The sequence below is a fragment of the Silene latifolia genome, chromosome 6, assembly GCF_048544455.1.
Source record: "Silene latifolia isolate original U9 population chromosome 6, ASM4854445v1, whole genome shotgun sequence".
Classification (NCBI taxonomy): domain Eukaryota; kingdom Viridiplantae; phylum Streptophyta; class Magnoliopsida; order Caryophyllales; family Caryophyllaceae; genus Silene; species Silene latifolia.
In genome coordinates, this window is record NC_133531.1 from 33793943 (window position 1) to 33808376 (window position 14434).

Sequence of the window (14434 nt, forward strand, 5' to 3'; positions counted from 1 at the left end):
CGAGTTGAACCTCCCAAACTGATGCTCAAAATCCATGGTATTACTATTTAGGTAAGACTGATTTGAATTTGGAGGAAATTTTTTTGTGTAATCCTTAAATCTAGTACGTAAGGAGACAAAATGTGATGACTGGGGTGGAAAACCCACAGCCATTTGAAGGGTTTAAATAGTAAACACTGAAGAGAGACGAATGAAACGTCAATCCTTACAACTAGCACAAGTGCAGAGTTGAGAAAATCGAAAGCCAAGATTACTAAAGTAGCAGACCACCAATTAAATGCGTAGCAGGCTAATTATTGAAATAATAAAGAGGGATTTTCACGCTAAAGAAGCTCAAAGAGCAGAAAACAAAAGATTAGGGTTTGGTGAGACCAATTAGAGAAGCAATAGAGCAATAATAAGGAAAAATAGGAATATAGAGTAGGATGAATTGGTTAATCTGAAAAACCCCCAAATCGAAGAGAGGGAATTTAGGGTTTCGCACTTCCAATTAAAATCACACAAAACCAATCATTGAAACTAGGTAGGTTAGATTTAAGACGAAAAAGGATTTAGGAGCAAATTCCCAGACCAATATCCAGCTACTGAAGAACTGACAGAAAATCTAGGGAAAATCAAAGGGTAGTTGCTTGAAGAAGATGTAGGATTTTTGATAGAAAAGCTCTCGAAAAAAGAGAGGAAAGCTCTCTCTACGTTTTTTTAGAGAGAGAAAAACCGATCCTACCGCGAATTAAAACTCTCTGTAACTCGAAAATAGTACTCGTATACTACCTCAGTTCTTACTTCTAACTGTTGGTGCCAGTAGGCAGTAGGCAACATCTCCCTTATATATGCCTAATATTTCAGCATATATAAATTTTGCTACCCTTGCTCATTGTTTGTTTTCAACTTTCTAAGTGCATGCAAAATGTTTATTCATCTGCTGTCTACTAATAAGGTAACCAGTGAGTTACAATTACAGTTTTAATAAAATTGAAAAACAGGCCCATAAATTATACTGTTTAAGACTAGACCTAACAGACTAGGTGACCGGTTGAGAGCAGGTCACGTTATTCTGGGCCAAGTCATTCGGGTTTACAAGAATTCTGACTGCTGGTTCCTACTACACTTCTACTAATGCTCCCAACCTGCAAATACAAGGTTCGAATCCCACCAAATCATCATTTTTTTTTTTTACCATTTTCTCATCGTATTGTTATTTATGTCGTCATCTCACGTATACAAGTATACAACTTCTAAAATGAATTTCGGCTAAAGCTGTTTTATCAATTCAATATAAAATGTTAATAATTTCCCTCCATGGTTATTTAATGTACAATCATTTTCACTTGAATCACAAAAGGAAAATTACCAAGTGTACGGCTTTTCTCTCTAATAGCAGCCAAAACGTTCCAATTGATGATGCAATGCATAATGTTAAAATAAAAGATTAATTGTAAAGGTCATCTTCATCAGCTGCACCAGCTGAGGCAGCGAATGCATCCGAGGTGGTGGTCCCTCCAGCTGTTGTGTTGGAGGAGAAGCGGAACTCAGACCCGAAGCCTCGGGACTGCTGTAAGGTCTGAGCAAACGCCTGATATTTGCGAATATCAGCATCGCTTACACTCCTTCGAGCATACTTCATCGATTCTTCAAAGTGGGCAGCCTTGATCTCAGCCACTTCATCTTCAACATCCTCCTCCATTGCCTCGGGATTCTCGCTTCTCCTTCTCTCCCTCTCAATATCCTGCAAACCAAAATAACAGTAAATCTATGTTATTATGTATGCGACTATGTGAGGTATCCTAACAGGATATCAGACTTCTGACATAAAAAAGAGAGCTGCAAATTAGAGGCGAGTAGATAGCCTGAATAAAAAAGTTATGACGTGAACCAGGTTTATGTAATTAAGGTTCACAATCTGACAAGAAAGTCAATCTCGACTAATTTACAAGGTAATAAAAAAGTCAGATGGGTAGTTCATGTGATATCTTGATCGGCAATGTAGTGAGATACTCATCTTTAGATAACACTAAATTTGAAAAAATAAAATCGATGTAAAAGATGCTTGCCTTTTCAATATTTTCCCTGATGGCGTACTTGCATGCGCGCTGGCAAATTTCAGTAATATCAGCACCACTGAAACCCTGAGTGTACTTGGCAAGGGCACCGAGATCAACATCTTTAGCAATAGGAGACTTCCTCAAGGCTGCCTTAAAAATTTGGAGGCGAGACTCGTCATCTGGCAGCGGGATATAGATAAGCTGATCAAGACGCCCAGGTCGAAGAAGCGCTGGATCAATGATATCAGGCCTGTTAGTGGCTCCGATAATGAAAACAGTTTTCTTAGCAGACATGCCATCCATTTCAGTGAGAAGTTGGTTCAACACTCTGTCAGCAGCACCTCCGGCATCTCCGACACTGCTTCCTCTCTGCACAAACAAGTCAAAAAAAGAGTGAAAAATGTTTTGTTTTTAATATACTATATTTCTCCTCAATAGAACCCCTCCATTTACTAGTTTTTTGTGCAAGACTGCATGTGATCATTTTCTCAACCATTGTAAAATTTAGGCCTATCCAACTGCCAGCTTAAATTTTTAGACCAATATGTGGCGTGAATTAAGAAAAGCATTATAAGAGGTGCAGAAGGAGACATGAGTGAGAGATGGTCCTTCCTCCAACAATGTAGGATGTATGTCCATAAGATCAGAACATACATATCAAATATCAGACACAAAAGGATCACATCAATGAAAACCACAAGATTGCCTTGGCCACCAAAACTTTGTGGGTGGGATGGGAGGTCTTCCTTCCATCACAATGGGTGTAAGGTATACACATCTAGTAAGTACTAAGTAGTACCCAACAAGAATACCATGAGTCATGTCATTAAGAAAGCACAAATAGGTTAGTTACGGTTTTTTGTACAATCAAATTAACGAAAAACACGTGATAGCTTTGTCCACCCTAAGTCCTAGTTCAATCACGATGTTCCCACTCCCATCCCAACAAGATTCCATAATAGGCAAACCTTCAACTGCCAGTGACTAATAAAAGAACATTGTGGAAAAGTCAAGAAAAGCCTTGGCTATGGGCTTGCAACTAATGAGTGAAATGGCAGCGTTTTAAACAATCAACATAAGAGGAAAACCATTTTAAGGGAAGATATACCTGAGTTGCAATTGAATCGAGCTCATCAAAGAACAAAACACATGGAGCTGCCTGACGAGCCTTGTCAAAAAGCTCGCGAACATTGGCTTCACTCTCACCAAACCACATGGTCAGCAGTTCAGGACCTTTCACACTAATAAAATTAGCTTGACACTCATTTGCAATTGCCTTGGCTAGCAAAGTCTTCCCACATCCAGGAGGGCCATAGAAAAGAACACCCTTTGAAGGTGACATTCCAAATTTTTCAAATTTCTCTGGATGCTCCACTGGGTATTGAACAGTCTACACGGTGAAAAGGAGGAAACCACATTCTCGAGTCAGAAAAAATTGGATATAAACCTAGGAGGGATGAGAACAAAATCACATGTGAAAAGTAAACAAATAAAAGAACCTCTTGAAGCTCTCTCTTAACATTTTCAAGGCCACCAATATCAGCCCAGCTAACATTAGGAACTTCAACGACCTTCAAAGCAGAAAAAAAAAAGTGTTAGGGCTGAAGGTTAGCAACAATGAAAACATAGCACAAGTCACGGACACCTCTGACTAATGTTACTCAGACTGTTAATTTGACTTCATGTTCGTACTCCTGTCTGAAACTGACACACGGATATCACATTTGGACAGTACATATTTAAGCCAAAAACATCTAAGGTTTTTCGAATAAAAAAATACCCGACATTTGAACACAATGCATGTCGGATAGTTTCAATCGAGTTTGATTAATGTAGCCTCTAATACCAAGACTTACAGTTTCACGTAAAGCAGATGGGTTGCTCTGACCAAGAGCAGTCTGAAAATGCTCATTTGTGACAGCCATAGAATTGAGAATTTCGGCATCTATTGTGTCGTCCTCCAAATCAATTACGTCCATCTTCTCTCTGATACATTGCAGAGCAGCTTCAGTACATAAAGCAGCCAGGTCAGCACCAACATAACCATGTGTTTCCTTTGAGATTTTTTCCATATCAACCTACAAAAATTAAATCAATTATATCCGTGTAAGTAACCTATTGATCAAGTATCACAAAGATCACCATGTGGCATGCATACGAAAGTAACCAGAACACATACATCTTCAGAAAGCTTCATGTTTTTTGTGTGAATGCGAAGAACTTCAAGGCGACCAACTTCATCAGGAACACCAATATCAATTTCCCTGTCAAAGCGACCGAACCTTCTCAACGCAGGGTCAATGCTATTGGGACGGTTAGTAGCCCCCATAACAATAACATGGGCACGTGACTTAAGTCCGTCCATAAGGGTAAGGAGCTGGGAAACAATTCGCCTCTCAACCTCTCCATTGGTTTTTTCTCTTTTTGGAGCAATTGAATCAATCTCATCAATAAAGATAATAGAGGGAGCATTCTTTTCTGCTTCCTCAAAAGCTTTCCTGAGATTGCTTTCACTTTCTCCAGCCATTTTGGACATAATCTCAGGTCCATTGATACAAAAGAAGAAAGCCCCAGTTTCATTAGCGACAGCACGGGCTATTAAAGTCTTCCCGGAACCAGGAGGCCCAAAGAGCAAAATTCCCTTTGGTGGTTTCACTCCAATAGATTTAAATAGTTGTGGGTGTCGAAGTGGAAGTTCAACCAGCTCCCTAATTTGCGCCATTTGCTTACGAACTCCGCCAACATCATCGTAGCCAACCTCGTCTAATCTGTTTTCATCTTCTCTTTTCACAGGCTCCCCCTCACAGAAGATCTCGGTATCCGGGGCAACGACACAAAACTCAGCAGGGTCAGTCTCAATGACTTTGAACTCAACACTTCTCATACCCCCTCTGACGAGAAACAAATCACCCTTACGCACGGGGCGGTAAGCTTCTAGGAAGTATGCTGTACAAAAAGGTTAGACAGAAAATTAGAAGTCAAAGACGCCAAGTAGATCAAGTGTTTAATGGCTTACGCAACTTGCAACAAGTGATTTGTTGGCTTGAATATGTATAGTTTTAACCAGCACACATTCATCTATTTTAACAGTTAACATTACTCTATAGAGAGTTACAAAACTTGCAATGTAACATTTTAAAAGTTAAAACTACGATGTACAAAAAGATACCCTAAAACTGACGCCCATATACAGAAACTGAAAGACGCCCCTATACAAAATAAGAGACAGATAATTATGCTTTATATCAATTACTCCTATAAGTCTGCTGCATGTATTCACTTTAGAGAGAGAACATAATGTAATAAAAAAATTCAAATATTCATGTTCTAACATCATTAATGACCATAAAGTAACTTGATCCTTGTTGAATATCCAACTGCGAGTTGAGTTCAAAGATTAGGCTCGAGCGAGGTATGAGGATTAGGGATAATTGTAACTCAAACCAATGCAAGAACGCAAGGTTGCAGTTGTTACTTCATATTATTTACGCAGGTTGGAATTGCCCTAAACACCTCATTATGTTTCTCTTTTGCTAATTTAGCTTAAACACAAAACCACAAGAACAATAGTCTTTTTCAAGAGTGAAATACTGTTCATGTCAAAATTCATCACACTTCTACCAGAGTCCCGAGTATGAAGATTCGCTTACGTACTCGAACCCATGTTATTGACATCCAAGAAAGGATGAGATTATCTATAGCAGAAACTTATCACCCCTATATGATTATACATGCAAGCATGAATACTAGAGGACGTCTAATCAGAAATTTCAATTTAATTATCATCCACACAGACAAAAGGCTCAGCAACAATTCACAAAACCAAGCACATTAAAACTGTGACAGATCACATCTTTCAAGATGAAAGAACACACATAATATATATAACACAAAAACTGATAGTCGGAATTGTACTCACGTTTCAAGTAGGCATCAAAAAGATTTCCAGTCACTCCTTCCACAGTATCATCAACAGGAAGAATGTGCACACGTTTTCCATATTTGACATCAGGGCACTGATGTACAGAAACCACATCCCCAAGTCTAACTCTTAAGTTTGACCTCACAACCTTGTTCATCCTAATTTTTGGTTCATCACATGTCTCATCAGCTAGCGCAATGCAAATAGTATCTTTTCTTTTCTTCCCCTGCAGTACAATAATTCAAGCAGAAAGTAAGAATCAAAATGATTGCTGACAACAAATCTTTCATGGAGACACATTAAGAAAAATAATGTCCATCTGCATACCATGGAGCAAAATACAGACAATTCTTTTGGATAATGGAATATAATGTACTCAATCAAAACAGCTCATAAAACCCCCTATGCTTCTCAAATCAGTAGATGGTGGTCTCTTTTTTTCAATTTTGTATCACTGGGCAACCCTCTTGGTTGCTGCCTGGAAAAGGCTGGAAACATCTAACCCCCTCCCCTCCTTCGAGGAGGCGCCTCTTACAGGCACTCACAGTTTTAACATAGTACTACACTAAATCACAGCAACTGTAGTATAGACATCCATAGAAATAGCACTAATTCTGTACTAACTGAAGTATAACCAAACCCTAATCCGAGAGGCAAGAACCGTATAAAAGGATAACTCTTTACATTAGCCAAGGACGGCGTAGCAAACTCAACCCTTACTCTAATTAATACTGTCAAATATACAATTCAACCAAGTTGGACACGCAATATTACTACTCAAAATACACACATCCCTCCCAAATAATCAGAAACAAAGTTAACGACGGTATGAACAATTCTCAGCAGACCAAAATCTAATTAATTTCAATTACACATCCCCAAACCCACAAAATACTTAATGCGTACAAATCTATCAAACCCTGATCACAAATTAAGCTACAATTAATTGAAAACAATGCAACCCATTATACCTTGATCAAGATGGTATCACCACGGAAAATCTGAAGCTTTTCCATGGTATCAGGATGCAGAGAAACCACAGAATTATCATCATTAACAGCTTCATCGACGACGAGGCGATTCGCGGCTTTTTTGCGCTCTAAAATTGCAGTGCTAAAGTCTTTCTTAGTCCCCTTCCTGTTAAAAAACAATTACCAGAAATTAGTGAATGACCCAACAAACCATATGCAAAAAAGTAAGAAAATTAAGATCGGAATTGGATGAGATCTAATGAATAAAGAGAAGGGAACTCACGAATCAGAAGATTCAGGTTTGTCTGCCATTGTTGTTGGGGTTGGTGAAACAGGCAAGTGTGTAGATCAGAAATATATGTTGTGTTGAAGAAGAAAAGGATGAGAAAACTTGTTGGTTCTCATTGGTATTTATATGTACATTGTACAGTAATAATACTCCGTATCCGTATCCGTATTGGTATTGGTATTGGTATTGGTATTTGAATTGGTAATGGTAAATTGGTAATTGCCTAATTGGTATGGTTGTATGATTTGTCGGTACACCTGGACACATGTGTGGGCTGGACCGGCCCACACTGGCATGGCCCGGTAAACCTTTTCAACAATCTTCTGGCCTGCCCAACCCGCTCACCAAAACGGGTTGTTCTCGGGTTGTGAATGGTGTAAGCCCGATCCGCAAAAATCTCAGCCCACATCGATATCCCAACCCGCATGGCCAACTTGGCCTACCAACCCCTCATGTTTAACTGACCGATTGAGGGCCATCACACCCCGGCATGGCCTGACTCTAGCCCGCACACTTCCAGCCCGTGGTATGAACTCAGGCTTACTCCCTACCAGCCTGGCCCCTTGCCAGCCAGCCCGGCCTGGCCCGGCCCGATGTCCACCTCTATTTATTGGTAAGATTAAAGTGGTCTTAGCCTAGTGGTTAAGAATGAAATATCGTGAATTTGTAATAATAGCAACTTCGAATTCCTCCCCCCTCTATGTTATACCGTTTGATGGACTTGGCTACCTGGTCATATGAGTTTCACCAGTTGACAATGTGTTTGATGGGGCATATTCTGCACCGCTGACCAAGTCAACATATTGAGCAAGGTCAAAGATATCCACAGCAAGTCAACGGCTTAGACAACCTAGCCGTCTGACCCATCGGCTGTCGTCACTGGTCTCGGCATGGCAACTTGATACCGGGCACATACACGCGTACTCACATCCAAGACCCCTCGGCGGTGAGTCAACAGGCCCGCCGGCCGCCATAGGTCCCTCGCCGAGGGGTAGATCGTCTTTCCACCGCTAGCCACTTGGCCACTTGGCCACTACGTGACAAAAGGTGAAAGTCTATAAATACTCCTCAACCTTCATTGAGGAAAGGATCCACAACTTAACCTAAAAAACACTATTCATCTGGTATAATCTTCCTTATCTCTCTACAATATACATTTAGCCAAGGAACAACTTATCCCCTAAGTTACTGACTTGAGCGTCGGAGTGAGTACGCTTGGCACAAAGCCAAGCCCTCAGTTCGTTCATTGTTGCAGGAGAGGCCGAGAGGAACGATAAAGACAAGAAGGATTCAACCAAGGACATCATTCTACAAGCAACGGGTGGTAACGAATATCTGCTCTGGAATTACGCCCGGAACAGTGTTAATCCCCGAAAATTTTCGGGAGGAGGGAGTTCCATATCCAACCTCATTTTCTTTTTAATAATTCGATTAATTTAACGTTGTTCGATTATTATTCCATTGTTTCGATTAGTAATTCATTATTTTGATCAAGTTGATTTAATTCAATCTTCGTTGTTAGTTTAGATCGGTTTATTCGATTAAGTTGTTAGTACTTCGATCTTAGTTCTTAGTTTAATTTGTCGATTAAATTGTTCGTTGATTAGTTTAATTGAAATGTTGGGTGGGTGGAGTTGGGAAGTTCATTAAATTTAGGAAAAATTACAAAAAAGCACCTTGTATTTGCGTATTTTTACGAATAACCAACTTGTATTTCTGTTTTTACAAATAACCCCCACACTTTCACGTATACTCCCCAATTACCACCGTATATTTGACTCGAGCCTCGGTTTTTATATTTTCCGACTCTTGAAGTAACAATTTATCTGAAATACCCATATTACCTTCATCAATCCATATTCCCCTTTTTCCCCAACTCATCTTCAAACCCTAAATCCCAAATTATATCAGCTACTCTCAATCTCCTTCTCCCTCTGACTCCTTTACTGTCAAATCATACCAATGCATTATGGCAATCTACCAATATTCCATATTTTTTCTGTCAATGTAAATAAATTACAGTAAACATACGCTATAGTTATGTACGTGAGTACGTCGTATTTGCCTAATCCATTCCATATGCCTACTTTCACTAGCACTTCCATCTTGCCATTTCTGTGAAGAAACGGTATTTGAGAACCTGGTATCTTACTCATCGTCCCACCAAAAGGATTCCAAATCATTAGTGACATTACATCTTGCACGAACCTTTTCTATAGCCCTTCAAGGCCAATTTCTGGGACGGTATCCATATTCACAAGTATAATCAGAAATGGTTATTAATTAATGGGGAGATCAAGCCTCAAGGGTATGAATATATGTGGTTGACTTTCATGGTTCATAATCAGAATTGACAGGAAGGGAGGGAGAGGACATTGAGATTAGCTATAACAATTTGGGGCTTCATGGCTTGGCGGATGATTTGGGGGAAAAAAAGGAATAGTATTAGTAATTTATTGTATTGTTTAAGTTGATAAGGGTAATATGGATATTTCAGATAAAAAGTTACCAGTACTTCAAGAGTCGGAAAATATAAAAACCGAGACTCGAGTCAAATATACGGTGGTAATTGGGGAGTATACGTGAAAGTGTGGGGGTTATTTGTAAAAACAGAAATACAAGGTGGTTATTCGTAAAAATACGCAAATACAAGGTGCTTTTTTGTAATTTTTCCTTAAATTTATCAAGGTAATGTGTTGACGATCTTTAGCAATTGGAAAAATGAATAGTGGGAAGGAGCCCAAAAGTAAATCTTAAATCAGCTAGAAGAATTAAGACTAGGAGCATGCGCATAGGAGCACGGGGGCGTCCTTGTATCTTACTAAAATGGCACTCAGTCCTGTGTCGGAAAATTAAATATTTTTGTTACTTGACCTTGCCCCGGCCACAAGCTACATTTGAAAGGTATCATTTAGAAGGAAGACGATGAGAAGGGTCAATTGTAAGAGCAACCGTAGCGAGCGACGACAGTCCTCATCCATAAACTGTCGGTAGAATTCCTGGTAAATTACGGAATTTCGACCTGGCTAGGAACTCATCCAACGAGAGGACCACTTTCTCATTTTGTTCTCATTCCCGGGCAACCGTGCCATGAAGAGTCGACAAGAGCAATCATTGCTTTCGTAGCCCTATGCGGACATTATCGTACTACAATGGACAGTGAACACGGATGCAATATGGCCTTATAATAGGTATCGACGCTTCTACATAACAATTCCAAATAAATTTAAGGGGCAAACTTTGAAATTTTATGATGGTGATTCAGATCCGCTAGGACACAACCTTTAACGCACCGTAATTCTCAAAGAATCAATTTGAATCCTCCCTGTTTTCTCTTCTCTCAATTTTTTTAAGTTTAAATCAAGTTCTATCTTGAAATGATTTAACTGTTAGTGAGGTAGGGCAAAAAAATGGAAGGCAAACTTAAACTGTTGCTTCTACACACACAGATGCAACCATGAAAAGTCCTGTTTTTGGAACATATTGTGTAAATTACAGTGTTGTATCGAACTTGCTTTACCCAAACAATACAAAATTCGAAAATCATTACATTATCATCAATCAAAGCCATAAAACGAATGCACTATCAAAAGTCATACTACACGCGATTTGTAGAGGGTATGTGAAAGAAAATGCTTATACAATGCTCTAAATAAGTTACCTGCTAATGTCAACTCATCAAAATACTACTCTACATCTGAGAATGTTCCTGGTTATACTCCATAGACTGCCTAAGAATTAGTTCCACTCTCCTTTTCTTATCATCCTTGTCATCGTCCCGTGGAAACCAACATCCTCTCTTATTTTTCCCCATGTTTTTCAGATGTATATCCAAATCTTCCACCAACATTTTTTTACCCGCTTTCAATTTGAAATGAACAACTGGCCGTCTTTGTGAAACCACTTTTCTATCCACATCCATGGGATCCAATGCCCCGCCATTTAAGGCATCAATGACCGGTGCAAATGTCTCCCGCACAGACCGAGTTTTACGATCGCCTTGGTTGGCTAGCTTAGATGGCATAGCAACCATGGCCACGTCTTTTTCCCCTGCAGGCAATGCTGGTGCGAGATAAGGATTATCCTCCATTATAGCTCCTCTTGCACCCCTTTCATCATCGGTCTGATAATTGTCTAGAGATGAAGGCCCAGCTAACCCGTTGAACAACAATCTTTGCTGCAAATTTAACAAAGAACGCTCAGCTTTCCTCCTCTGCCTTGCTTGCTCACCTTTATCAATACGAATGTCTGTTTTCCTCTCATTCCAAACAGGCGAGTGCATATAAGTATGGGGATCAGGGAAGGCAGGCAACCACTCTGGTAAGTTCTTACTATCCGGACTTTCACCCATCTCGGAAAAACTGGGTATCTGTCGAGCAGTTTTGATGACAGGAAACCGCGGAATTGGCTGAGAAAACGGTATATCCTCCACTGCACCCACAAACTGAGACATCTCCTTAATAACACCAGAACGAGCTACACATTGGTTTACCTCAGACCCACCTGAAAACCCACAACTAGAACCCAAGTCTTCTAACCCCTTAATTACGTCAACAGCATTACACTCTGTTCTACCAGCTAAACTAGCATAAGAATTAGCCGACTTCCCCAAGTCGCTTATGTACCGTACAGCGACACAGGTCAATGCATCCAATGCCGATTGCTTAACAAAATCAAACCCAACTCCTTCCAAAACCTGTGCTACTGCAATTTTTGAGACAGTTCTACCAAAATCATCAGGTAGAGCTCTTTTCGGAGCTTCCTTCTCATTCTCGCTCATCTTCCCAAGGGCAGATTTGAGGGGATGCAAAGTTGTTTAAGTGCATCCCTAAAATACTCAAATAAAACAGCAGGCCAAATCAGGAGGCAAAGAAGACGTAATATTCTTTAACTTGTTATAGGAGAGCAATAAAAGGAAATACCCGCTATCGGTAACGTGTTTCTTGCAATCTACAACTTTCGCATTTAATATTCTAGGGTTTTGACAGTGGTGAATCAATATTTCAACAATGGGGGCACAACCCACAAACACGGATAAGATCACTATTCCCTTCTCATGCCCAAATGATAAGTACCAAGTGACGCTTCAGGATTTCAGCAATCTTCACCAACCTTCATCACATTAGATAGATATGTCAACACAGTGGCAGACCTAGAATTTAAGTGAAGGGGGGCACAATTTTTTCTCGGTATATCATCATCAATTTTAAAAGCAATTTCTATATTTTTGAATTTTTTAAAATTCAAAACTGATGTTGTATTACTTGTATATAGTATAACACAAAATGGAACAATAATTGGTCCTTTTTCCTGTAATAAGTAATTTGTTTAAAAATTCTCTAAGACACTTTAAATTTTATAAAAATGTATTGATAAATAATACAGAGTATCTTTTGATGTATAAAACAATTTAGTACTTATGTAACCAATAAATACAAGTAGCTCAATGGATGAGACTTTAAAGGTAAGATGCTAGTTTACTACGAAATCTAGGGAAGAAATCCAGTTCCAAGGAATTTTTTTTACTGTAAAATCAAAAACTACAGCAATTAAATGAAATATATCATCCATATATGAAAACAGTTCACTTCGTTATACCTTGTACAATTCCTACATAACTATTTCTTTTCCAAACATCTCGCCTAATCACCTATTAAACTCATCATACCATCTCACCTAGTACAGAGTACAATATAACTTCAACTTCTTAAATTTTCATTTCCAGACAGCCATTATACTAGATCTAGCAAAAACCTGACTGAGATGATCCGACCTGTATTGACCTACCTCAATCTGTAGCCGAATAGATGAACTCGAGAATGATATGAAACCCTGAACTGTCTCGATCTGATCCAATTCCTGATGGACCCCAAACTGACTCTTACCCGGTTACCCTTAACTGACTTGATAATGACACAACTGAAACATATGGGAGCTCAACGTGATCCAGAAAACCGGTTTGCCAGGTCTAAATTGACAATACTACCTAAAACGGCTCTTTGCTTCCGTTCTCAAATTAATATCTACCAACATTACATATACAAATTAATTACAATCTCACACAAACCCAATAAAAATTTCACAAAGTAACCTCTTTTATTGAGTATTAACTTGGGGTAAATTTACAACCACAAAGACGATTTCTTTCACATAAATCAAACAATTCATATGCAGCAACACCTACGAATAACGAAATTGGAATCAAATTCCCGAATTCCGTTTTCAATTTTGCCCCTTTTAGAAACCTTACCCACAAAACCCAATTCATTCTCAATTTTACCCACAAACCGACCCTAATAACATCATCAAAACACAAATACACTAAAAATCAATCAAAACCCCCAATATTTACATAAACCCTAATGCAAATATTCTCCAATAAAACTCTAATTTCTAAGCATAAAATAAGTAAATAATCATAAAAATTACGACATGAATAAATAATTGTGAAATTTGAATTAAAAGGAGGAGGAAAGGGAGAACCTTGGTTGATTGGATATAGGCTGCTGATGGCGTCACAATTTGCGAGGAGATGTTAGCTCTCTTTACTATTTTCACCTGCTCAGTCGTGTATATATACGAATATGGGCATAAAATTTTTGGAAATTTTATGCATATAATACAAAGGCGGCATATCTGACCCGACCCGAGTGTCCCAACCGAACTCGAGCAAATCTGACTCGTAGAATATTCTAAACCGAAACGACCCGATCCAACCCGATAAGAGTTCGACCTCGAATCAACCCGATTAAAATGATTACCCGACTCGACTCGATACACCATTTTACCCAAAATGACCCGACTTGACCCAAAAAGGTAGGCCGACACGATATGACCTGACCCGACTGTTTATTGTTGCACACTGTTTAATTTCATAACTAACTTGATAATAGTTGACCCGAAAATGACCCGAACCTGAAATTACCCCGCCCAGCCCGACTCGGTTGGAACTTTTGCAAACTCGAAATTAGCCTGACCCAAACTGTCCTGACTCGATTGACCCATTTACAAGATCTAGCTCTAGGCTATATTAAAACTAAAAAGAGTTTTGATGATGTTTAAAACTTTCATATTTCTATCTACAAATGTTAGTAAATGGGTCTTTATCCTTCTCACCCTACCTTGAACCATTTTTCATGGACAAGTGAATTGCCTTTGTAGCCAACTTTCACTTGTTTTGTCCACTTATTTTTAGATAGATGACTTTTAA

The 14434-nt window shown here is 39.1% G+C and overlaps 2 protein-coding genes across 4 annotated transcripts; both read right to left on the bottom strand.

Annotated features, from left to right (window-relative positions):
• Positions 1–1245: 1245 nt before the first annotated feature.
• Positions 1246–7361, bottom strand: LOC141586694 (cell division control protein 48 homolog E). Its single transcript, XM_074407995.1, has 9 exons — positions 7219–7361; positions 6936–7101; positions 5962–6190; positions 4222–4988; positions 3899–4120; positions 3542–3613; positions 3151–3432; positions 2052–2411; positions 1246–1726 (listed from the first exon to the last, which is right to left on the bottom strand). Exons 1-9 carry the CDS (start codon positions 7245–7247, stop codon positions 1430–1432), a joined length of 2424 nt encoding a protein of 807 aa, XP_074264096.1. The 5' UTR covers positions 7248–7361; the 3' UTR covers positions 1246–1429.
• A 3345-nt stretch (positions 7362–10706) lies between these two features.
• LOC141586695 (transcription initiation factor TFIID subunit 8-like) lies at positions 10707–13816 on the bottom strand. 3 transcript variants are annotated; one of them, XM_074407997.1, is made up of 3 exons: positions 13708–13816; positions 13012–13247; positions 10707–12336 (listed from the first exon to the last, which is right to left on the bottom strand). In XM_074407997.1, exon 3 carries the CDS (start codon positions 12002–12004, stop codon positions 10916–10918), a length of 1089 nt encoding a protein of 362 aa, XP_074264098.1. In that variant the 5' UTR covers positions 12005–12336; positions 13012–13247; positions 13708–13816; the 3' UTR covers positions 10707–10915. The 3 variants fall into 3 exon arrangements, with proteins under 3 accessions (XP_074264098.1, XP_074264097.1, XP_074264099.1); XM_074407996.1 differs by lacking the exon at positions 13012–13247; XM_074407998.1 differs by lacking the exons at positions 13012–13247; positions 13708–13816 and having other exon boundaries at positions 10707–12052; positions 12147–12336.
• Positions 13817–14434: the final 618 nt, after the last annotated feature.